This window comes from Cyprinus carpio, chromosome B11 (genome assembly GCF_018340385.1).
Source record: "Cyprinus carpio isolate SPL01 chromosome B11, ASM1834038v1, whole genome shotgun sequence".
In the NCBI taxonomy this organism is placed as follows: domain Eukaryota; kingdom Metazoa; phylum Chordata; class Actinopteri; order Cypriniformes; family Cyprinidae; genus Cyprinus; species Cyprinus carpio.
Genome location: NC_056607.1, coordinates 19,672,070 through 19,696,932, shown reverse-complemented (window position 1 = coordinate 19,696,932; position 24,863 = coordinate 19,672,070). Strand labels below are relative to the sequence as shown.

The following is a 24,863-nucleotide window of genomic DNA, read 5'->3' as shown; positions in this document are numbered from 1 at the left end:
CAATTGTGATTCCCAGCCTGATTTATTGCCTTAATCTTGCTGATATTAAATTATCAGCAGTTATAAAAAAAATAAATATAAATAAAAAACTCTATTCATTAACCCTTGTATTCATTTGTGAAGCATATTCCTATATGCAACTTCCTTTTCATCTTAAGAATTCAAAAACCTTGGAAATCTTTACAGTAAAAAACACACTTAGAGATTTCTTTAGCCATGAGCACCACTACTCTACACACAGTAGTAGTTTCTTGTCAGGGTCTCTTTTCGTGTTGACATCAGTTAGGTTCCGTTTAGCTGATCCAGGGCACTTCAACTGCTCACTTACCGGTCGCTCTTCAATTCTGAGCCAGGAGGAATGCTTTGAGAGTCCTCCTTGACGTGCTGATGTGCATGTATCTTCCCTGGCTGGGTCAGTGAATGGGAATGAGAATGATACAGGGGCTCAAGTGGATCTTCATACCAGCACTACTGTATTCATCAGTGCAGCGGCTCCATAACTAGGGGGACCTGCTTTAAAAGTACTAGTACTGGGCCATATATATACTCTACAATCAGTATATAAATATGTATAGATATGTGTATATATATAGATATGTGTGTATATATATATATATATACAGTATATATATATATATGTGTATATATATATATATATATATATATATATATATATATATATATATATATATATATATACTGTATATATATATATATATATACTATATACTGTATACTGATTGTGCGGTGTCGCACTGTGTGTGAGTCGAGGCAGCTTGCTCGGGAACGCCGGTCAGTCAGCTTTAATGAATCTGTGGCCAGTGCCAGAGCAGTTGTGTGGAGATGAAATTGCATTGGCCTTTCTGGATTCTGAGTTAATTGGCTGATTGTGGCGCTCTCTGCCTGCTCTTAATTTATGACTCTCTGCATGCAAGTAGAACTGAGGAGCTGCTCTTGACCTTCTGGAATGAAAGTTGCCTCTGTTTGAACGTGTGTATGTGTGTGTGCATGGCGGAGAAGCTGAGGGTGACTGGATAGAGTGAGAGAATTGGACCGAAATAGGCATATAATACGTCAGTTTTAATATTTCATCAATTACCATGTAATGGACACACTGTAAAAATGCTTTTTTCGAATTTGTAAAAAATAGAAGATTATTGAAGTATGTTTTATTAACAAAAATTACTCACTCAGTTTTTCTACTTTATGTATATGTGTATAAATAAATGTGAATGTGAAAAGTTATTATTATTTTTTTTCTTTTCTTTCCAGGCAGCAGGCCAGTAGACAATAGTACACTTTTTCTTAAAGTGTAAATCTGACCAATCATCTTTTTTATATATAAGCCAATAATTATTTTATAATTACTCTATTTTTATAGTTACCTCATTGTATGTTATAATAATAATAAAACAAAAATTATCTGTTGCAATATTCGAATTCCATGCTTTGTCTAAATAAATTAAAAATAAAACTAAATAAAATACAATAAAATGAACTAGGCATCAAAACATTTGAAGATACAGTATAATAAACAGATATTCATTTTGATATTTGCCATGATTACATTTAACTATCTGCAATTTTTTGGGTTTTTAAACTTTAATTTTATGTGAAAGTTAAATTACATGAAGGTCATCTAAAACAAGGGAAATGCAAGCACAGAATATTATTTATATATACATTATAATTTGTAAATATATTAGTATGATCTAATACTGGTTGATGTCTGATCTATAAATATACAATTTGATTTCACTGTTAAATGTAATCTTTATCAGATCTTTAAAAATATCAGTATTTCATATAGTACATTTTAAAGTTGTGATATATAAATTCTCAATTCCATTGGATAGAAATAAATCAAATGCAGCACATGTGGTACAGATATATTGAGTATCCCTGAAAAAATTGTCCAGTCCTTTGTGCTAAATGCTTTTCTAAATCTCTTTAATACTTCAATGTAGTTCAGTAGCCAATTACAACAGAGGTCATTTGCATATGTCTTAAGGAAGCGGTAGCAGCAGCCTGTTTGATTTAGCGAGAGGATCCATAAAGTTTTTGCACAACTAATTTGCAACAAGAAAGCAAGACATCAGTTCCCTTCAAACATGCATATGCATAAACAGTGCTGTTTAAAGGTCAGCTTGGCTAACCAAAGTTGTTCTGTCATAGTTGACTAATCTAGCGCTACACGACGGCCTCACAGGTCACGTTCAGAGCCTTAAGTCTGTCCTCTTCACCTGTGAGTTCTCTCCTTCAAGCCAGCCGTCCTTCTCAGAAAGGTTGTCTTTTGACAGCCTGGGACCAGCAACCTAATCATACGGCTCTGTGTGAGAAATAAAGCGGCGGGCAGATCCCAGAGAAACCCTTGACAGTTTGCTTTTTCCTCCTGTTCTCCGCATTATTACATCTTCTGCTTTCAAGCCTGCCGTCTGTCCCTCTCACCCCCACAATCCCTCCCTTGTCCTCCTTGTCTTTTTCTCATTCCCTCTCTGAGGAGGAATGTTGTCTGGCAAAATAATCATTTATTGTGTGTGTATTTCTCTTCTGTTTGCTCTCTTTCTCTCCGTCGCTCTCCATCTCCCTCCACAAGGTGCTGATGTCTTATCCACACACACTTGTCTCCCTTATAACAAGTTTTACGTTTACATCAGACAGATAAGATATATATATATATATATATATATATATATATATATATATATATATATATATATATATATATATATATATATATAATAGACAGATTGTTAATTTTTTTTTTTTTTTTAAATTAAACATTTTAAATTGATTTTACATAGATAGATAGATAGATAGACAGATCTCCCTTATAACAGGCAAGAATGTCAGTGCCGCTTGAAATCTTGCCTTCTGGGTGACTCACTCCTCTCTCCCAGTCCCAATTAACCTTTCAGAACAGGAAACGCTAGAAAACTCAGAGAATCCCACCATGATTATCTATTAATCTGTTGCTTTTGTCTGCCAAGATGATTTATAATGACTCGGCGGCCACTGGCTCCTTTCTTCCGCTTAGGTCAAATTTGTGTGTGTTGAACTATCGTGTTTGGTCACGTCAAGGAAATTGTCCTTTTTTTCTAAAACACACTTATGTGGGCAGAAAGGGTGCGTGTAACGTATCAGGTAAGGAGTAAATATTTACTCTGAGGGCCACTGAAAACATCTCTTTCTGTGGCATGTGTCACGTCAAGACAAAACTAGACAGGCAGTTCATATTCTAAACTGGAAATGCAGACACAACTAAAAACTGTGCATTCAGTCTATAGTCGATGGGTACTCCATCTATCTGTCTGTCTGTCTGTCTCTGTGTAAAATCACTTTTAAATTATTTTTAAAATGTTGTGTTTAATTAATCTTGGATCTATCTATCTGTCTATCTATCTATCTATCTATCTGTCTGTCTGTCTGTCTGTCTGTCTGTCTGTCTCTGTGTAAAATCACCTTTAATTTATTTTTAAAATGTTGTTTAATTAATCTAAAATGAGATACAGCTAAGAACTAATGAAAGTTCTTTCATAAGAAGTTGAAAAAGTATGAAGTTGACAAAGTAAGACATGAAAGTATGACGTTGAACAGTAATACCCTTTTAATTGTTTAAATGGCACTAGGTACACACACATGTATTGTTTATCCTCAAAGGTGAACACTTCAATGTCAATACATTGTAGAAAAAAAAACAAGAAAAAAAAATAAATAAATTGCCCCTTTACCCCTGAAGTCCAGTGATAGTCCTTTGAATCAATTTCTGTTGAGAAACAATGCCAAATAATGTTCAGTCCACCAATAAACAGTTGTTCCCCTCAAACAAAAGGCCTCCAGCTGCCAGGTGCAACAGTAGAATTCCAGCACTGCATTGTGAAATGAATTGTCTTATTTTATGCAGGCATGCCTGTTGACCTTGTTAGAGCTGCTTGAGTCACGTGTGGAGCTTCTTGCTTACACATCCTCACCGAGCGCCGCCGATTGGACCATTTCCACTTAATTATGGGTAATATTGTGAAAATATAGCACTCAAAATATCATTGTTGAGATCATGCATCAAAGTTGTCACATGTGAATGCAGTCTGTCTAGCCATTAGAATCTATTCATGTTAATGGGTGAAGCATTGCTTAAACGTCTCAAATAGTTCTATTACATGGTTGGAAGTTTAGATGTGATGGCAGAGAACTCAGCACGCTGCCTTGCGTGTTTTATGTCTTTTGTTTAGTAGCATTAAATGAACGGACCAGATAGTTTGGCCACAGCTGGACGTAATTACTCAATTAGAATATTTTAGCTGTGTATTGAACGTATGACCTCAGAGTAAGGATCATATGGAGAGACACAATTTGCAAAGGAACTCCAACTGGGATTTGAGATATTACACAATATAGCATTTTATTTTGGCTTGCTATTCATTGCCTGTTTTTGTGGAAGCATATTGCACCGTTTTTGTTCTCTGTATTGTATGTTATTTTTTTTATTCAGATGTCAAATGTTTTTATGGTCCCGTGGTACAAAATTTCAATTAAGCTGACCACAGTAGACTGAGCATTTTCTACTTTGCAAAATGGCTAATAATGTTTATTCACAGCAGTAAGGCATTCCCACCTGGCTGTGTTTTGTTACCATGCGGAGGTTGTCACGGAAATGTAATGGTTTGGACGCCCTACCACAAATTTGTCGCCTTCAACAGCAGCAGGTGTTTAGAGGAAGAATTTAAAGCTCCCGTCTTGCTGTGTGTGTGAGTGTGGTTCAGTATTCGTCTGCTATGTTTGCTTGTTGCCATGGTCTCCCACAGGAAGTGCAGTTGTGAAGCATGAACTAAAGTAGCCAACTAATGGAGACGTGGCCAATGGGAGCACTGGACATTACAGCGGGCTTGTAAATTGGACTAGTTTTGTTGTGAAAGTGTCATGCTGTTGGTCAGCTGGTGAGGTGAAGGACATCTCTCCTGGCTTGCTTGAACGGTTGAGATGCATCTGTGCTGTTTGTTCCTGGGACTGAGAGCCCTTTTTTTTAGCAACTTCCTGTTTGTTTATGATATATCTGAAACAGAGTGTTTGTTTTGTGTCCTAGGCTTTCAACAGGTGCATTAGGCCCATCAGAATTTATTTTGTGGGCCGGAATATTTTTAAAAGGTTTCCAGAGTTGCACAGCATACTGGTACTAGAATTGTAAAAATTTTTTTTTTTTTTTTTTTTGTACATCAAGTTTATAAAAACAACAACAACAACAAAATTTTTTTGTTCAGAAATTATGAAGTAAAAAGTATGTTAATCAATGATATATATTATATTATATTATATTATATTATATTATATTATATTATATTATATTATATTATATTATATTATATTATATTATATGTTTCTTTTATTTTTTTTCTATAAATCAAATGTATGAAATCCAATTTTTTTCCAGATTCAGAAGAAAAAAAAAATTATGACGTGAGGTGAAATTTATTAAATGAAATATTATATTCCTATATAGCTAATATTTTGTTATATTATATTTACATTATATATCTTTTTTATATTATATTATATTATATTATATTATATTATATTATATTATATTATATTATATTATATTATATTATTATATTATATTATATTATATTATTGTTTTGACATTATTGGGATTGTATATGTTTCTTTTATTTTATTTTTTCTCTGAATCAAATTACATTTTTTACCTGGCTCCTGACTTTTTATCAGTAATATATTTATTGAGTTCAGTATAATGCTCATTCTTTTACATCCCTGGATTAATCATTATTTTGTGTGTCTCACCTACACAGGCTCCTATGGCTCTTTTTTATTGGACCCCAAACATAATTAACTTGTCTGTGTACTTAACACTGACTCATCCATAGATTGACAGTCAGTCTACTCGGTCACTGCCTCTGACCTTTTCTCTAGTCTGAACATTCTGTGTGATATTGGCTAGAATCAGCACTTTGCACATTTCCATATTTGCACATCAGAACAGGATGTGAGATTGTATGGGTTGAGGGAGGCCAAGTCACTGCTGGCCTGCCAGTTTGTAAGCGCAAATGAGAGACAATTATCTCACTAGTGTTCTCTTTCACTGTCTCTCTCTCTCTGTTCTCTACACCTCTAAATCAACATGCTGTGGCGTTTCCTTTACATAAAACTTTGACTGGCACTGAGCCTCCCAGGCCACCATTCAAAGCCGCGGTCGCCATAGTCACTCGGCATCCATTCTGTGAACTTGAATGAAAGGGAGGTCAGCGTGGTTTTCTAAGGCCATAAGCATGAACAACTCAGCAACTGCTGTTCATTTCTCAATGCACCCATTCAGAACAGTTCAATTAGGACTGAAATATTTGCTAATGGACATTATAGCATTTTTATGCTTATTAGTGGTGGAGAATTTAACTCATTCCAGTGGTTTAAAGTTTTCTGTTTACTGAAAGGATTCATTCAGATTCGATACCTGATTCATTCAGAGCACTTTCTGTAGGTTACACCCAGTTTTGGGGATAATGCATTACAAGTAGTAATAAAATATATTAATATAAAAAGCAAGCCCAGCAAAGGTAATGTAATGCATTACTTTCCATAATAAATAACGCAAGTAGTTGTTGTAATACATTACTTTAAAAAAAAAACTTTGCCCAACACTGGTTACACCATTAAACCAGTGAATTTTTTGTGTTTTATGAGTCATTCAGAATAATAACATTTTATAATATTTTCATTTTAATAAGACTTTTGTCCTTGAATACTATGTCCTTGAATAAAATTTTCATGTCTACTAAAAAGCTCAAGAAATATTTTTTAAAGGAATGGTTCACCTTAAAAAGAACCCTCATTTCATTCTAAACCTGTATGACTGACTGTCTTCTGTAATAGACAAAAGATAACATTTTTAAGAATATTGTGGCTGCTTTTTTAGATAATTAATGGAGACTCAAATAACTAAAAAAAAATTCATAAGTGATTCCTAGGATATTTTGTGAATTGTGCCGTGAACACAAATGATTCATTCACAGTAAATTCTTACAAATCCTGATTTAAATACACATTTTATTTATTTGTTTATTAATTTTTAAAGGGGTCACATGATGCGATTTCAAATTTTCCTTTCTCTTTGGAGCGTTACAAGCTCTTGGTGAATAAAGAAGATCTGTAAAGTTGCAAAGACTAAAGTCTCAAATCCTAAGAGATATTCTTTATAAAAGTTAAAACTCATCCACGCCCCCCCTAAAACGGCTCGTTCTAACACGCCCCCACATCTCTACATCACTATGTGGGAAGATTTGCATAATGCCGCCCAAATGTTCACGCAAAGAAAGAAGGCGTACCTTTTATTCTCGTTGTAGTATTGTTGTTGACGCCGCCGTGTCGTATAGACGCTGTGTGTTTCACTGTGAAAGTGAAACTACTTTGTTTGGCCTTCCAAAAGAGGACGATATCCGCTTTGTCATGTCTGGAGCTGATCCGTGCTGGTCCCTGAGGAAATACATCAACTTTGCACTGTGGAATGCTAAAACGGCTTTCACCATGGATGAAGCGGCGTCCAGCCTGGGGTCGTCACATGTGGTTGCTGCAAGACCAAAGTACGCTCCTTCATAGAATCCACCTGCCGCACCAAAACCAATCAACCCTCCCCTTCCAACTCAAGCCGGCCGCGGCTCACTCTAGACCATGGCTCACTCTAGGCCTCCGGCCTCTGCTCACTCAAGGTGTGACTTTGTTTCGTTTAGAAAGTGAAACTACTTTGTTTTTGCCTTCCAAATGAAAACACGACTAGAAATCATGTTTATATCACGTTTATTATGGGTTTTATGTTTTTGTCTCGTCGCTCCGGCCGGACAAGGCATCACAATATGTTAAGAGGCGTAACATTTCCGTCACACGCTTGAGGCATTCAGCCAATCACAACGCGCTGGATAGCTGGCTAATCACAGCACACCTTGCTTTTCATAGCGATGAGCTTTGTAAAAACTGACACGTTTCAGAAGGCGGGGCATAGAGGAGAAACAATAATGTACAGTACGTGGAAAATAATGTGTTTTTTTTAGCCTTTAACAGCATAAGCACATTTCATTACACCAAATACACAAAATAATGTTCTTTTTAGCAACATCATATGACCACTTTAAATTGATTGATCATTTAGCTGCTCTTTTCTGAATTATTAAATTGAATGGAGATTCAAAATTACCCAAATGAATAAAAAATTTAAAGTATCAGTGAAAGTGATTCTTACAATTAATTTGAGCTGTACTCCAACTCAGCTGAAGCTAAAACCATAAACAAGAATGATTTATAAATAAAATTAATTTACAGGTTACTCAGTTGAGGTCGGCATGGAAGTAAAGAATCATTTGTTCACAATATTCATTTAAATAACACGTTCACAAGCGAAACACCACTGATATTTATAAGTGATTTTTCTGCTCTCCATCTTGTTTATTCTTCAGCATGAAGTGTAATGAACTGATTCAGTTCCTTCATGTCTATGACAGAAATCTCTCTCCAAGCATAAAAGCCTTTTCAACAGCAACCTCCACACACTTAACCCTCGATACGGAATATGTCATTTTCACTTCTCTGTTTCTATCACTCATATAAATCATAAAATCATATAGGATAAATAGCAGTGCTCCCAATCTCAAAGCTTTTTTTCCACGAATAGGAATGTTAGCTCTTTGAACCCACCTTTATCCGTTATGGATTCAGCCTGCTCTTGGATTGCATTTTATTTCCTCATAAACACAGTAATCTTTTCACATATAGTCTGGAGGGACGTGAGTTTGCCCTGGAGCTATTTGCTATCTGCCCTTTCTCCTTTCTCTGGAGGAAAAATAAAAGGTTTCTAAATCTTTTGGCGGGAAATGATAATTGAAGGTAATTCAAAGACTTGCCTTCAGTAAATATGGGTAATTGTTTTGCGAGATGTGCTGGCATCCTCATCGCTTTGGCTAAACACACAGTCTCTGTTCTTTTAAGGCTGATCAAAACCAAGAAGGGCGTCCCAGGAAGCCTCTGAAAGTAGGTAGAAGCTTGAACTTGGCAATTTGGCCTATTTTTTTCCCCCACACAGAGGAAGTTAATGGCCAGAAGGGTGCCAGTGAAGGCCAGGCAAGGGGTTTGATAGATCTTCTGGCTGCTCGGAGGACTGGTTTGCCCATTTTTGTCTCTACTGTAGATCGTGTTGTTTACTTGTGAGTCTGAAAAGGTGCCCCAGGAATAAAACCTGTCCTCAGACCTTTCATCTGCATCTCAAAACCTTGAAAATTCCCCCCTGAATCAGTGAAAATTACTGACCTTTTATTGTGTGTCATTTTTTTATCCATCAAGACATTTTAAGGTGACATCGTCCATTCCCCACAGCAGGTTTTGCATCTTTCCCGGTTGCATCTATGCATTTGGCAGTTCTCCGGGAGAGTGAGATTTGTTTATAGGCATGTGGCGTGGTGCTTGTTTGTTGAGGAGTCTCCTGTGGGCACTCACATCATTGAAAGATGCCAGTCTCCCAGCTGTATGTCTCTGTTGGCTCGCCGTTCGACTGTCAGCATTCTCATTCCGACAGAGATTTGGTCACGCTCAATGAAAGCCATGAGCTGAATCTAACAGTCAATGTTAATGGTCCCCTTGTGACCCACCCCAGCACACATTCACCCGGTCAGCCTGCTGTTTTACAGCACCAGTAAAAATACAGGCCAGCTAATGAGGCATCTGCTTTTGTAAAATGATGTCTCTTTGGTTTAGGATTTTATGTTTGTATTCTCTTTTAATGACTTTTTGTGGACAAAGATGAAAGCAGTTAATCCACTCGTTTTATTTAGAAAAAAGAGCCTGTTTTTTAATATGCAGAAACATTTTGATTAATTGTCAGAAATCTTGAATGTTAAAAAATGTATGCATTTTTATAATTTCATTTTATTTTATTATTTCATTTTGCTGTATGTGACCCTGGACCACAAAAGCAGTCATAAATAGCACAGGTATATTTGTAGCAATGGTCAACAATACATTGTGTAGTTTAAAATTATATATATATATATATATATATATATATATATATATATATATATATATATATATATATATATATATAATATATAAAGCGACTTGATCAATTTTTCTTTTATGCCAAAACTCATTAGGATATTAAGTACAGATCATAAAGAGATATTTTGTAAAGTTCCTACCATAAATATATCAAAACTTAATTTTTGATTGGTAATAGGCATTGCTAAGAACTTAATTTGGACAATTTTAAAGGCGATTTTCTCAATATTTTTTATTTATTTATTTATTTATTTTTTGCACCCTCAGATTCCAGATTTTCAAATAGTTGTATCTCTTCCAAATATTGTCCTATCCTAACAAACCATACATCAACAGAAAGCTTATTTATTCAGCTCTAATATGATGTATAAATCTCAGTTTCAAAAAATTGAACCTTATGGCTGGTTTTGTGGTCCAAGGTAACATATTACAAAATATGTGGTATTTGCAGAAATATTAGAAGTTATTAGTCATACATTATTATTATTATTTTATTAAACCATTTGCCTCATTTAGACACAGTGTGCATGTCTTGTATTATTTTGACTAATCAAGATTCTTGAAATTGTTACAAAATATTTCATTTTTTTTTTATTTAAAATAAAATAATACATTTTATTTTATTTTAGCTATACTTTATTATTATTATTATTATTATTATTATTATTATTATAATTCAGTTTTTTATTTAAAATAAAATAATATATTTTATTTTATTTACATGTCAGACATACAACATATGGGGAATAAGTAATGAACTTTTATTGATGTATATGCCTACTTATTGGTCTAACAAACTTCTGAATGTCTTTGAATTGCAATTCTCTTAATTTTATTTCCTGTCATTTAAAATTCAATTCCAAATCTCTGACTAAAAGGGAGCCAATTCAAAATTTTCTCTGTCCAAAAAATGAAACACTTAAACACATCAAATGTCAAATGATCCAAAAAAAAAAAAAAACAATGTTGCCTGAAATCCCAAGCTCTCAAATAGTATTTCACTCAAATTTTGCCTTTCTGTGTAAAAAATAGCTTCTGTTCCTCAGTGAGTTATAAGGATCAGACCAACTGTGCCATTCTGTGTGTCTGTCTCTATGATGTGCAACATGTAAACATACGATGCATATGAGAGTATATGTTTGTCTGAGGTAATAAAGCCCAGACCCGCGGTTGTCAGGGTCTGAGAGACGAGCCTTTACTATATGCTGCAATGTGAGTTGTTTGTGTATCTCACATATGAGGACAGGTTTGACAAGCAGTCCCAGAAGAAGGTTTCTGTCTCTGTTTAAATTTTTAAGAGCCTGCTAGATTTGTGCATTTCCAAGCCCGCCTGAAATTTTTTAGATTGGCGCCTTTGAAGCAACAGAATCCATCAGGATTTTTGCAATACTAATACAATCAAACGGGAATGGCTGCCTTATGATTCATTTATGATGCAAACGCAACACAAATGTGAATTTGTGATGCATCTTCAAAGAGTGGCAGGAGAAAGCATGCTTAATTGATAGATGTTGTTTCTTACTCTGCGACTGTTCTTTCAGGGGGCTCATTTTGTAGTGCGTCGATGTGTTGTTTTTATCTTTATATGTTAGTATCGACCGTTTACAGGTTTGTGTTCGCTCTGGATTGCTTGAAAGATGATTTGCAGCCATTTAAGATGAGTTCACTCGGCCGGTTGAGATCAGAATATAAACGTTTATTGAAAGAATATTTTTCTTTGTAGAGGCGTTTGATTGACAGTCGAAAGTAGTTAACTTGTCAAAGTCTCTATCAGCCGGATGGCAACTTGTGACTTTGTTTAGGTATTCACCGACGATACCAAGTGATACTTGTTACTGTTAGTGACACTTGAATAAGACGTCCGTTGACAGTGTTTTCAGATAGAGATTTGTTTTGGCAGTGATATGCTTTTATTTTGCCCTTATCAGTTCCAGATCTATGGACAAACTGTCTCTGTTCCTTACGTGTGGTGACAGACAGAAGAGAGAGTGAGTTAGAGCCACAGAACACTTTTGTGAAGAGGTTTTGTTGGTTATGGGTGTTGTATTTCAGCATCCATTACGTTAATGACTCTAGATGTGCAATACAAAAGACATTTCTCATTTACCAGTCATCCTTTCGTGTCTGTTACCCATTTATTGATTGTTTTTTTTTGTTACAAATCGAGATGTCTTAGGTGCTGTTGAACAACCATTTCCATTGTTATAATGGTTGATACATCAACAATGGCCTGCTGTGTATCAAAGTGCTTCTAACCTAGAGGAAAACTGCACGGAAGTCCACTTCTTTCAGACTATCAGATCTAATGGAGTTTTCAGTTGTTTCACTGAAGTATCAATTTCCTCATTTTGGGCCTCAGGTGTTTCTCTTGTAGTTCCTTAGGGGAAAAAAAATACTAAAGGAAAATGCGACAGTTGTTGAAATACTGTATAGAGCTATGCTGCCGTTCAAATATGGGGGCAGTTGTCATCATTTTGGAGTCACGTTTTTATTATTTATAAATATTTCTATTTCATATAAATGTTTTTATTTTTAACTTTCTATTCATCAAAGAACCTTGATATATCACAGTTTTATCAATAATGCAATGTTTCTTGAGCATCACATCATAATAAAATAATTTTTAATTTGTAAGAATATTTTCCTGTTTTACTGTCTTTTCAAATAAATACAGCTTGGTGAGCATAAAGAGTCTTATCTGTTATGTAAAAAAATACAATAACTTGAATACACATAATAAACATAATACATAATAAACATTTTTAATATATTTTAATTGTTTTTAATGTTTCTTGGGGAGTATAAATTCAGAAATGTCAAACATTTCATTTTAAATATCATAAAGAGAGCAGTGAGTGTGTGTGTGTGTGTGTGTGTGTGTCAAGGTTAGGACATCTTGTAAATTATCAGATCATTTCACTTTTCTATAATTAAGCAAGGTTACTTAGTTTCACATAGAAAAAAGAAAAATAGCTCAAAATAAATGTAAAAACTTGAAAAAATGTCATGAATTTTTATTTGATAGTTACACCACATTACATTTTTAGAGTATGAAATTAAATGAATCTTTTTCAGAAAAAGCATGCTTTTCTAAACTTAACATGCTAAATAAGGACATTTTTAAGAACTTGTAAATATGTTTTAAATTAGATTTTGAAAAGATTTTTCACATCTTTGGGGTAGGAAAGGCTTTCTCTGCATTGGATTGTCCTGAGACAGGAGGACAAAATGACAAAGACAACAACGAGGCATCTGTGGCACAGCAGTGATGGGTCGATAGTCATATCCAACCCATGAGTGAAGGACTGTGGGGCATTAGGACCCAGTGATGCTCTGTGACATTTAATCTGGGAGGGTGTCAGAATGCACTTACACTCTTTTTTGGCGCTTCACTGGCTGCAGGTTCAGACACGGCCACGGGAGCTCTGATTGGCTGGAGCGACTCAGGTACAGGCTTGAGCCGCTGCAGCTGTCAAACATGGTTAACCGCAGTGGCCCCTGAGATAGCATTCAATACTGTTCCCCTAACATCTTGCATGCCCTCTCTGACACCTCATCTCGTGTTTTTCTGCTCTTTCACCAAAAGCATCTGACAGAACTGACAGACAGGAGCCTCTCCACAAACTTGGCTCTGCCAAACAATGGGGGTGGAAGTTTGGAGCTCTGGCACGGCTTGCGTGGTTGTGTACAAATAATAAGGGATCATCTCTCCGATCTCCAGACAGATCTGGTCTGCTTAGTTTTTCATGCTGATGCAATCCACTCATTTATTAGTCTATGCCTGTTTTAAAAACTTTAGTGAAAAATATAAGGTTAAAAAAAGTATAATAATTACAAAAGGATAGAGCAAGGACAAATAGCAAATGCATTTGCACCCATTTGTGCGCTCAGGGGGGTGTTGGTCTGAAAGCAAGGTGGGTTCAGCATGCCAAATATTAAAAATTAAAGGATTACAATGTGAAATAATATTATTGTGTAGGCTTGTATTGTGTTTGCGCTTGCAACTTCCGCCATATAAATAGCAAATCTGTCATGGCACAAGCGCAACTGGCTCTTTAAGGTAATGGGAGATGAGACTATGATTGGTTTATTGCACATTACGCCAAAAAAACACCCATTACTCATATAGAGAATATGGACAACCCTGTTTAGATCATGCACCCGGGCGCGCTGACCGTTTTCCCGTCGCTAAACTAGCAAAAGTGGATTCGGACACTTTAGACCATGTGCTTAGATTGTTAAAATAGGGCCCATGGAGTGCAGCAGGTTCTGTCCAACTTTTGCGGCCTTGGTTCTGGAAATAGTTTTCCTGGTCTTTCCTGGAATAAAAAAAAAAAAAAAACTGTTGGTGTTTATTTTGTAGTAATGACTGGTTAATTGTACCTTAAAGTGCAATCATATTTTCTAAAATTTGCTCTGTGCAATTTTGTGGGTGAAATTCTGTCATTCCACTAATAATCTGAGCAATTGGGATTTTCACAAGATTCGAGGGTGAAAAAGTTACGGAAGTCCTTTGATCATTCAGTTCCGTTGGAAATGCAGCTGCCCTTGGGCTCCCCCTGGTGGTCTGGAGACCTTCTGTAAGAGCAACTTGAAATTTTGTTGGTTGAAGTTAGGTTGGTTAATGTTATGATGTCACATTTTGTTTATTTTGCTAGCAACTTTGTGTTTTGCCTTCCAGCACCATCATAGCCTTGACAACCATTGCTTTGTTTCTTGCTGCAGTGTTTGTTTTTTCAGTTCTGGTTCTGCAGAGACCTTAAACTCTAGGATGCAGACAGACTCTCTGGACACTTGATTGTCTCTTTATTTTAAAAAATAATGCAAGTGTAGTCTGAGATCAAAGCTTGTTGTGTTTGGTTTCACTGCAGTCTGGCAAAATGATCAAGTCAGCATAATAAGAGAAATAACTTGTTGAGGTTTACAGCTAAAAGTGAGGAGAGGATTTTTGGGTTCTCTTTCAGAGCACTCTGAGATGGAAAGCTTTGGTTTGTTTGACTCAAAACTAAACATTTCTGATTTTTGGTTACAAATATCATTACAAATTATATGAAGAAGCCATGTTTAAAGGTTTGTTCACCCAAAAATGTAAAATGCTTTCATTTACTCACCCTAAAGTTGTTACAAAACTGTATGAACTTCTTTTTTTAAGAAGATATTTTGAAGAATTTTGTTAACCAAATAGTTGCTGGTCCCCATTGACATTTGGGTGGTCGGAAAAAACCGTTTATGCTTGTGTTTGTTTGTTAATTTTGGACCCTATATGCAAGCCAGGCTCAAACTCACGCAATGTATTGGAGCACATTTCTCTAACTTCGCTGCTGTAAGGTTGCTGTAAGTGATTTGTTGTGTTGACAGACAATGATCGTCGCAAATGCAGTTTTTCAAACATATGGTGTCTAGCTCAGCAATGGGCTGCTTGAGTGCAGACGGTACTGTCACCACTGCTCAAGTGAGATGACATTTTCAAAGCTGTGTGTTTTTGTTACAGGAGGGGCGGGCAGTGGGCCTCGTCTCCACATCGTTCCCTCCTTCCACTGGCCTCATTAGTGAGACCTCGCCTCCATGTTCCACGCAGGTTTCTGAGGTCATGTATGGGTGTTTCTTCAGCTACGGACACTTTTATGTCCCCAGGGTAGATTTTAATTAAAACTAACATATTTCAACTTCTTTTGTTTTGATATGTGAAGATGTGAAAACTTTTCAAATGCTCTCATTTATTTTTGCTACTTTTTTTAAATGTACTTTACATATAGATGTTGTAGTCTCTCCAATCTTAAAATACCCATTATAAAATTTTTAAATGATTTTTAAACAAATTACTAATAAAGTGTTTTTCAAACCATAAAATAAATGACATCTATTCATGACAGTTCAGGAAAGAGAAATTACACAACTCTCTTTTTGATTCATACAGTATGTGTGCACTGTTAGTTTCTGGTATCAGAAACAGTGAAGTTTGAAAAGTTTGTTTTAAAGGAGTTTCCAAAAATGGCCATAATTTAAGTGAGAGCAAGTCTCGCCGAATGGGGGAGGCCTGTGTTCCCTGCGGTCTCCGGAAAAGCTTTGTGTCATTATCATCATAAAGTCTGTAATATCTGGATGTACTCTGGATGTTAGATAAGAGTACTTTCTGGTTCAGTGTTTTTTGTAGCGACTGGGCCACCAGAACCTGGAAGACGGCACTCAGCTGCATTCTATTGCTCTCACACACGTCAGAGGAGAGGAATATTTCCAGGATGTTCACTGGAGAGGAGCAAGAGGGGAAAAAGATGGAGGGCTATCTTTAGACTCTCACTTCTTATGAAAAGGTTTTATACTCCCTCTCGCGCTCACTCTCTTTTCCCATCCTGCTCAGAGTGTGAGTGTGTGTGTGTGTGTTAAATCGCAGAAGGCTGTTATCTGTATGCAAATGTTGTTCTTTTCTATGGAAAGGGAGCTGGTTAACAATTCAGATCAGGTTTTGAAGCAATGCAACTACCAAGAAGCACATTTCAAAGAAAGCTGTGCTGCAGTTTGGTGCTTTCATGTATGTTGCATGGCAGTATTTTAAGAACAATTATTGCATCCTGTTGATGTTTGAACTTGGAGATTGTGCTCTGCAGTACGTACACAGAACTATTTTGTTTTGTCAGGCATTTAAATGATATTCAAATTCAAAATAACTACTATAAAGATGGATTATATGAAAGGAAATGAAAATTCTGTTATTATTTACCCAGTCCTGTTATTTTATTTATTTATTTTCAATGGAACACACAAGAATCTCTGAAAAGTCTTTTTTTTTCATACAAAAACCAGAACATGGTAATAACAGCATGCATGTCCACAGTCCAATTAATAATAATAATAATAATAATAAAATAATTTTAATTGTATTATTTAGTCAAAATTTTCAACATTTCATCTTGTTCAATGAAAAAAACAAAACAAAACAAAACAAAAATATATATATATATATATATGGCATGGCTATGTATGGCAGTGCTCTAGTCTAGTCTCTTGCTGAGGAGACTAGTCCGAGATGCAGCAGCACATCACAAGTAAAACCTCATCAAAGCCTTCCAATTACTGAAAAGAGTAAACAACGGCTTGGTGGATAATGTAACAGTTGAAAAACGTGTTGTGTGCTTGTGGGACTGTCATTAAACTCTCCTTGTTTTTCTTCTATAATTTAACTCAAACAAGCTCTAACGCTTTGTCTTGCTATTGAAGAAAGGTATCCACAATAGCGGGGGGTTCAACAACGCTTAAGCACCAGGCAACATTGGCTCATAAGAGTACTAGAAACTTTAAAATCCTAATAAAAAGCCCCATAATTTGTATTCTCATTCTCTTTATCTGGATGAGGGTTGTTTTATGCCTCCTAAACCTCAACTTGTTTTAAAGTTGTTGTTTTTTTTTCTTTGCTTGTAAAGATTTTATTTTGAAAATGTTATCATTGATGAGGTTATATATTCAAAGCCATTAATGAACCAATAAATTCTGTAGATTCACATATGTATACATGCAATAAATCTGTCACCAGCAGCTCAAACCATATGGACTGCAGGCTGACTGCTGTTTGTGGTGTTTGCTGGAGATTCCCAGCAGTTGTTTGGCCCTGTCAGAAGATGCTGTGCATCCCTTAAGCAAAGTTAGCGAGGTGGAATAAGTGAAGAGCAAGTATTTACATTAGCCTTCATTTAGCTCCCCATGCTACTCAGCAAGCACCTAATGTAATTAACACATTACTGAACCCTTAAACGGCACATCCACATCAGACCATAGGCTCCACTTGCCTATGTTATGTTATGTTGTTATATGTTATGTTTTGTTTTATGTTGTATTATGTTTTATATGTGTTTTATAGATGTGCTATTCTGCATTATGTTATGTTTGGGTTTTGTGGTGTTGTATTATGTTACATTGCTTTATGTGCTACATATTGCTTACATTATATTATGTCTGGGGTTATTATAGATTATGTACTACATCAAGATTATGTCATGTCTGGGTGATCTTGCATTACCTTTTTTAATTTATGTACTACATCTGGATTGTTATTTTACTTCATGTGCTACATCTGGTTATGTATGATTATATTTGTGTATTGTTATGCTCTATTATGGTATGTTAGGTTAGTTACTTTATGTGCTACACTATTATGTCTGGGTTTTATACATTGTGGTATGTTGTGCTATGTTATGTTGTTACTTTGTTAGGTTGTAATCTACATTATGTTATGTTTGAGTTATGTTTGTGTTTTTTATCTTCTATTTATGGTATGTTACTTTATGTGCTACACCATTACATCTGGGTTATGTTACACTATGGTGTGTTATGCTATGCTAGGTTGTGATCTACATCTAGAATACTGTATGTTATGTCTGAGTTATGGTCGTGTTTTGATATATTCTATTTTTGGTATGTTACTTTAATTACTTTATGTGCTACACTGTTACGTCTGGGTTATGTTACATTATGGTATGATATGTTGTTACTTTACGCTCGATTGTGGTCTATATCTGGATTATGTTATGTCTGGGTTATGTTTGTGTTTTGTTTTTTGTTTTGTTATGTTATGTTCTATTATGGTATGTTACTTTAGTTACTTTGTGCTACACTGTTACATCTGGGTTATGTTACATTATGGTATGATATGTTGTTACTTTACGCTCGGTTGTGATCTATATCTGGATTATGTTACAGTATGTTTAAGTTAAGAAATGTTGTTACTTTATGTGAGGTTGTGTGCTACATCTGGGTTATGTTTTGTTATTTTGTTTATGTGCTACGTCTGGGTTTGTTATGTCTGGGCTATGTTTGTTGTGTGTTTTGCCTTTGTTATGGTTTGTTCTGTAATGCTTTGGTATGCTTTTTTTTTCTTTTAAAATATGTTAGGTTACATTACACTACATTACAGTATGTGACTAAATGTGTATTGAACAGCTATTGCAGCATGTTCATCCAAGTCAGCAAACTGTAGGCCTTACCTAGAGGTGGTTTTATTTGCACAGTCCACTGAAATGGGATTTGACAAGGATTTTAACCTGATAAGAATCTGACAGCTGTAATATATGCTAAATAATGCAACATCCAGTCTCTAGATGTAATATTGTAATCCATTCCGTTAAAGAAATGTACATCTAACTTTCATTACCTATATTTACACTGGGAAGATTACCCTGTCGTATCATTTGTTAGGGCTGCATTTTTCTCCAATAGTAATGTTGCAAACTCTACAGCCATTTATTTTTAATAAGTGTTTATTTTTCACAAAATATCCACATGAAAGGCATTCAGCATGTCACTGATCCATCCTCCTTGGAGAAGAGGGTAATAAAAGGAGATGGATTTTTTTATTTTTTTTTTTGAAGGAAGTGGGTTACTTTAATGTAATATCCCTAAGAAAAAAAAATGTTTGAAAAATACTGTCTATTTTGCCCGGAGCAGCAGTTTTTAGGTTCTGGATTCTGCATATCAAAGCAGCGAAGACAGGAATAGGTTTGTCAAGTCAAATTCAGTTGGGATCCTGTAGTGGATCCTGTCGTTAGCCTCTGCCAACCTCTAGTGTTTTAATCTCCTTTGACGGAGACAATGCTCAGAGCCAGTAATTCATACCATCTGTGGTCACTGTATTTCATAATTATCAGCATGCAGTACAGTTCATTTCCACTTGAGGCAGTGACTCAGTCTTACCATCATTTTAGTGATTGTAACCTTTTCAAACCAACTTCTGGCAGTTCATTTTGTCACCTCTTCCAGTTTTGAAACTTGCGTTCTCAGGGGCCAGCCTGTGGTATGGAAACAGATGGCATCTGCTTTTAGTCTTGAAGTCCCTGAAATGGATGATAATTCTGTGATGGGAACTGAAAGTACGAAGGTGTTGTCACACTGTAAATATAAAGAAAAATAAAGTGCCAATGGTCTGGCTGCAACATTTCTTTTTTGAAGGGAGACTGAACTGGCAAATGTTATAATGTAACATCTCTGAGACTGAACCTGCTGCTGCCGCCACCGGCTCTCTTCATCTGTAACCCTGAAAGAAACGTACAACAATGCCTTTTTCTCTTTCTGTCACTTCTCGCTTTGCTTTGGGGATCCAGTTTTTCTTCTTTTCTTTTGTTGGTCCCATTCTTTTCTATCTTTTCTAGCCCTCTCCAGTCAAAACAGAGATTAATTTAACATCTCAAACCATCTGCTTGGGTTCCAACAGGAATTGATTTAAGTACATGGCACTTGGAACTAAGCCTCTCTGTGGCTTTTTCATCTAGTGGTGAATTTCACTTTGGGGGCCAAACGATTGCAATCTGATTCCATTTTTATTTATCTGTTTGGACCGTTCCCAATACGACTTGCACTGTAGGGCTTCAGGTTACAGAAATGGGTGCCTTGACATGTATGAAAACTTGTAGAAACGACCCGCTTTTTACTAGTATGATTTAAGTTTTGTAAATGTTATTTGACAGTATCCCAATTTCCTGATATCTGTTATGATACAGCAGGTGGATTACACCTCACAAAGGTGAGGTTTGTTATCTTAGTCTGACAACATTCAAGGTTTAACACTCTGTATTTGAGTCTTGGTAACCTTGTACAGGAATAGCTTGCAATGAAATGTTCGTATTTATGAGTTGACCTCAACTTTTGCAGTTTAAATTTAATAATCATCTGAAAAGGGACTCTGAAGGTCTGAAATTATACATCAGAAATCTTGTATTTTGAGAGAATGAATGATATATATATATATATATATATATATATATATATATATATATATATATATATATATATATATATATATATATATATATATTCCTAATTAAATGTAAAATAGAACATTTTAAATGGTAAAAGTGGATGTATGCAGTATGAAAAAATGGATATTCATTTTGAGATTGGCTAAAGATTACATTTGCACTGTTATTGGTGTTTTTAAAGATGAGCGCTAATGATGAAATTTGATGAAATGTGCATCCCTTGTTGTTATCCGAAGTGCCTTGGACAGTGTCCCGCTGACCCTCAGTTTCATAGAAATGAGCCAATGCTGCTTACACAGCAAATCCTCTTCTTGACTACTGTGATAAAAATCCACAATTATTGCCTGTCTCATTAAAGCGCATTGTTGTGACTTTGTTTTCTCCACATTGTACCAAACTCGTTTCCATTCACAAGCCTGGGCTATTCACTGTCCGAGCAGAGGGAGGCCCTTTTGTTCCCTTATGATTGGATTGCACCTCTCTGCATGCATGAGGATGGAAAGCGGGCCGCTGCCTGCCTGTGTTAACAGCCAAATGTGCTCAAGGCTCTGCGCCGCAGGCACGAGCACCTGACAGCGTACCATTTGATTGCTAATCATTTTCGAGCCTGTGCCGTTTTTTTTTTTTTTTTTTTTTTTTGCTCTGCACACTTCCTTGGCTAAATGGAATCAATTAAATGCATGCTTGTATTCGACGGCCACTTCCAGGAGATCAACTTCTTGATGTAGCAACACAACTAGATTAATTAAATCCAATAAAGAACTCAATTAACAAAAGGAAGGGAGCGGAAGCAGGGTCAGATGGATTTGTGTGTGCACTTTGTGTACAGAACCGAAGTGATTTCACAGTCTTTTGTTTCTTGTTGTCTGCATCTGTAAATGAGCTTACTGTGAAGCACTTGTGTTGCTTTATTATTTTTCATGTGTTCTGGGACTATGAGGGCAATTACTAAACCCAAATGGTCATCTATTCACTGAACATGTACACAATCATTATTCCACAAGCACCCCCAGGATGTATATTCCCAGGATAAGCTACTGTAGTCAAGTAGTTACTGACTAGTTTTCCATTAAAACGCACCACTGGGTTACTTCTGTGTAATCACAGTTTTTTTCACTAACACTTGTAATATATTGCAACAAACTTTGTTGTTAATTTGAGTGCACTTAAGTGGGAGTCAGGGGGTAAAACAACAGCTGCATGCTCCGGTGACTCCAGAGAGCTGCGGTCTGCTGACCAAACTAAAGAACAGCAAACCAAAGCAGACTTTTTTTTTTCTTTTCTTTTTTTTTTAAAGCATGCAGGGTTCATATTGATTTATTTAGTTTAGAATTAAGAACCACTGTTAACATAGAATAATAAAGGCTCTGTTTCAAAACTCACAAGGCACATAAGAGTCTGTACTCAACACTGATTTCAGTATTTTACTGTTTGCATGTTGCTAAGCGAACACCAAAATAAACTGACATGATTTGGAAGGTTTTACATGTAACAATGTTCTCTGTTTGTCATACTAATAGTGTTCCTCACGTGAAGCCAAGACATAAACAACTATTAAAAACTTGTTTACATACCCAGCCGACATTTTAACGTTGATTCACCGGTAGAAATGTTTCTTCAAATTCTGATAAAACCTTAGAACCAACAGCCTTGTGCATATAGCGTGGTTGTGCTTCGGGTAATCTTGAAATGTTGATTTATAAATGTTTTTGTTAACCTTTTTTAACCATTTAGCATTAAACATTATTTCAACGTTGTATCAACATTGAAACAAGAACTGACCTTATTTCAACCATATTTATTTTGAAGGTCGGTCATGTGCCAGCTGGGTAGGTTCTCCTAAGTTAAACATCTATTTCATGGATGTTAAAAAATGGAGGGAGGGAGGAGAATGTTTCCCCTCATTTCAGAAATTTGTCACTTTCATCTGCAGTTTGCTATTGAATATTTCAATAGCTTTCAATCTTTGTTAGGGATTTAAAATTGCACTGCAATGCACACAGCCACTCATTTGATTCTTTCTTCTGTCTGCAGGTTTTTTGAGCACAGGAGACCAGGCAGCCAAGGGAAACTATGGACTTCTTGATCAAATCCAGGCCCTCCGCTGGACCAGTGAAAACATTGCTTTCTTTGGGGGTGACCCTTTACGCATTACTGTTTTTGGGTCTGGGGCCGGGGCCTCATGTGTCAACCTGCTGACTCTTTCCCATTATTCTGAAGGTAACCGTTGGAGCAATTCAACCAAAGGTACAATGCAGAGGTTTTAACTTTTGACAGTTTTTGTCTGCATGCTATAGCTGTTTGTGTTATGAGCCCATTTTGAAGTTCAGTCTCTGTGCTTTTTTTGTAGTTATCTGTATTTGAATTAGAAAAATCAGATTGCAATCTTAGTTATGAAAAACCTGTGACATTTATTCAGAGTACTGCAGTACAGGTTAGAAAATAATGTGTTTAATGGTTATTTTTAATTAAGTTTTTACGTTTTTTACCATTTGAATTAGTTTTAATCCTATTGTTTTAATTAGAAAAAAAAAACTCCTCTAAATGAATAATAATAATAATATTAAATAATTATATTGCCCAGACCAAATGGTTACACTCTTAACAACCACTAGGGGTATGCAGACCCATGGTTAAAAAGCACTCCCTTATACCCTGTAAATTAGTTCAAAAGAATGCTCAGTTTCACAGATCTTAAGTGTGTAATACAAAAATCCTAAAACCAACAACGTTGCCAAGAAAGTTGCTTCATCGGTCCAGCATTTGCCAAGCTAATTTTTCACCATGCTTTAAGCTGCTAACTCACTCCGTTTGACCTGATATCACTTGTTTATGGAAATTAAATCTCCCTAGGTCGTTTCATGTTCCCATCTTTATTTAGCTGAGTCCATACTCATCACCAGGCACGCCATGAGCACACTGTCCAAATTCAGAATTCACCTTCCACTGGCACAAAAAGGGTAAATACACTAATTCCATTTTGAGTCTCTCTGCTTGAAAGATTGCTTTGTGAAGAGGTCTCCTGGCACAGACCTGCTTTAAGGTTGTCACTATCATTCAAATGAACCCAGAGACACCTTTGGAAGAGACTTTCTTGTGCCATGCGATGGCTTTGCCCTAAGGCAAACCGTGCACTGCTTAATCTGGAATAATTTTCATATATTTCAGATCTTTTCCTTTTTCTTTTTAATTTTAGCAGTATATTCTTCATTCTTAAATATATTCGTCTGTTTATACAAAATTGTCACCGTTTCGTTGAATTGCGAACTTGAAACATCCCCTTATCTCCATTTCATTTCCATGTGTGTTTTTATAGTTTTTTTTTCTACTTTAGTAAGAACATGTTTTACTCATAACTGCACTGCTAAGACTGAGATCCCAGGGGTTGTCATGGTAACAGAGTAACTCAATTTTCCTCTCTCTTGCTCTTTCTGTCTGTCTTTCTCCCTCTCTTTCTCTCTCACTCTCTCTCACACACACACACACACACACTTTCTGTTCTCCTCACACACTTTTTTTGTCTTGATGTTTGTGCATGATGTCTGCTTCTCTTCAATGGTGTGGGTCAATTTTCTTGACGTCTGTACGTGAAAGGGGTTTACAGAGTGCAAACAGCTAATCACTGTTAATGCGGTATAATAAAATTCAAGAAATCGATTAAAAGTCATAATTTCCCCCCCTAAAATTACATGAAAAACTGAAATGTTGATCAGCTCTGTGTAAAATTCGAGTTCATCAGCATTTGTATGTTGACTTGCATGCCCTCTTTTCCCAAACCATTTAAGATGTGCATAAAAACAGCTAAACCGATAAGGGGTTCATTTGCTCCAGCTTGCATACTGAGGGAGAACTTTCTGTGTAAATAGCCTACGGTGGGGTCCAAAAGTCTGAGCGCACATTAAAAATCTGCCATTTTTCCTATTTAAAACTGAATTTTAAACAAAAGTTTAGGATTTTGAACACTTTTCAGAAGCAAAGCATGGTGTTTTTGAAACATTTTATTTAATATCATTGCTTTATTTTCATTTATATTAAATGATATTCATTTATTAACTATTTAATATGTAATTT

The 24,863-nt window shown here is 35.8% G+C and overlaps 1 protein-coding gene across 9 annotated transcripts in view; it reads left to right on the top strand.

Annotated features, from left to right (window-relative positions):
* The window catches only part of nlgn1 (neuroligin 1), a 271,832-nt gene that overhangs the window by 241,191 nt on the left and 5,778 nt on the right, over positions 1 to 24,863 (top strand). For all 9 annotated transcript variants that reach the window (XM_042734437.1, XM_042734442.1, XM_042734439.1 and 6 more), the window contains one exon: positions 22,827 to 23,039. In XM_042734437.1, the coding sequence (XP_042590371.1) occupies positions 22,827 to 23,039 (213 nt within the window). The remainder of the gene's footprint in view (positions 1 to 22,826; positions 23,040 to 24,863) is intronic.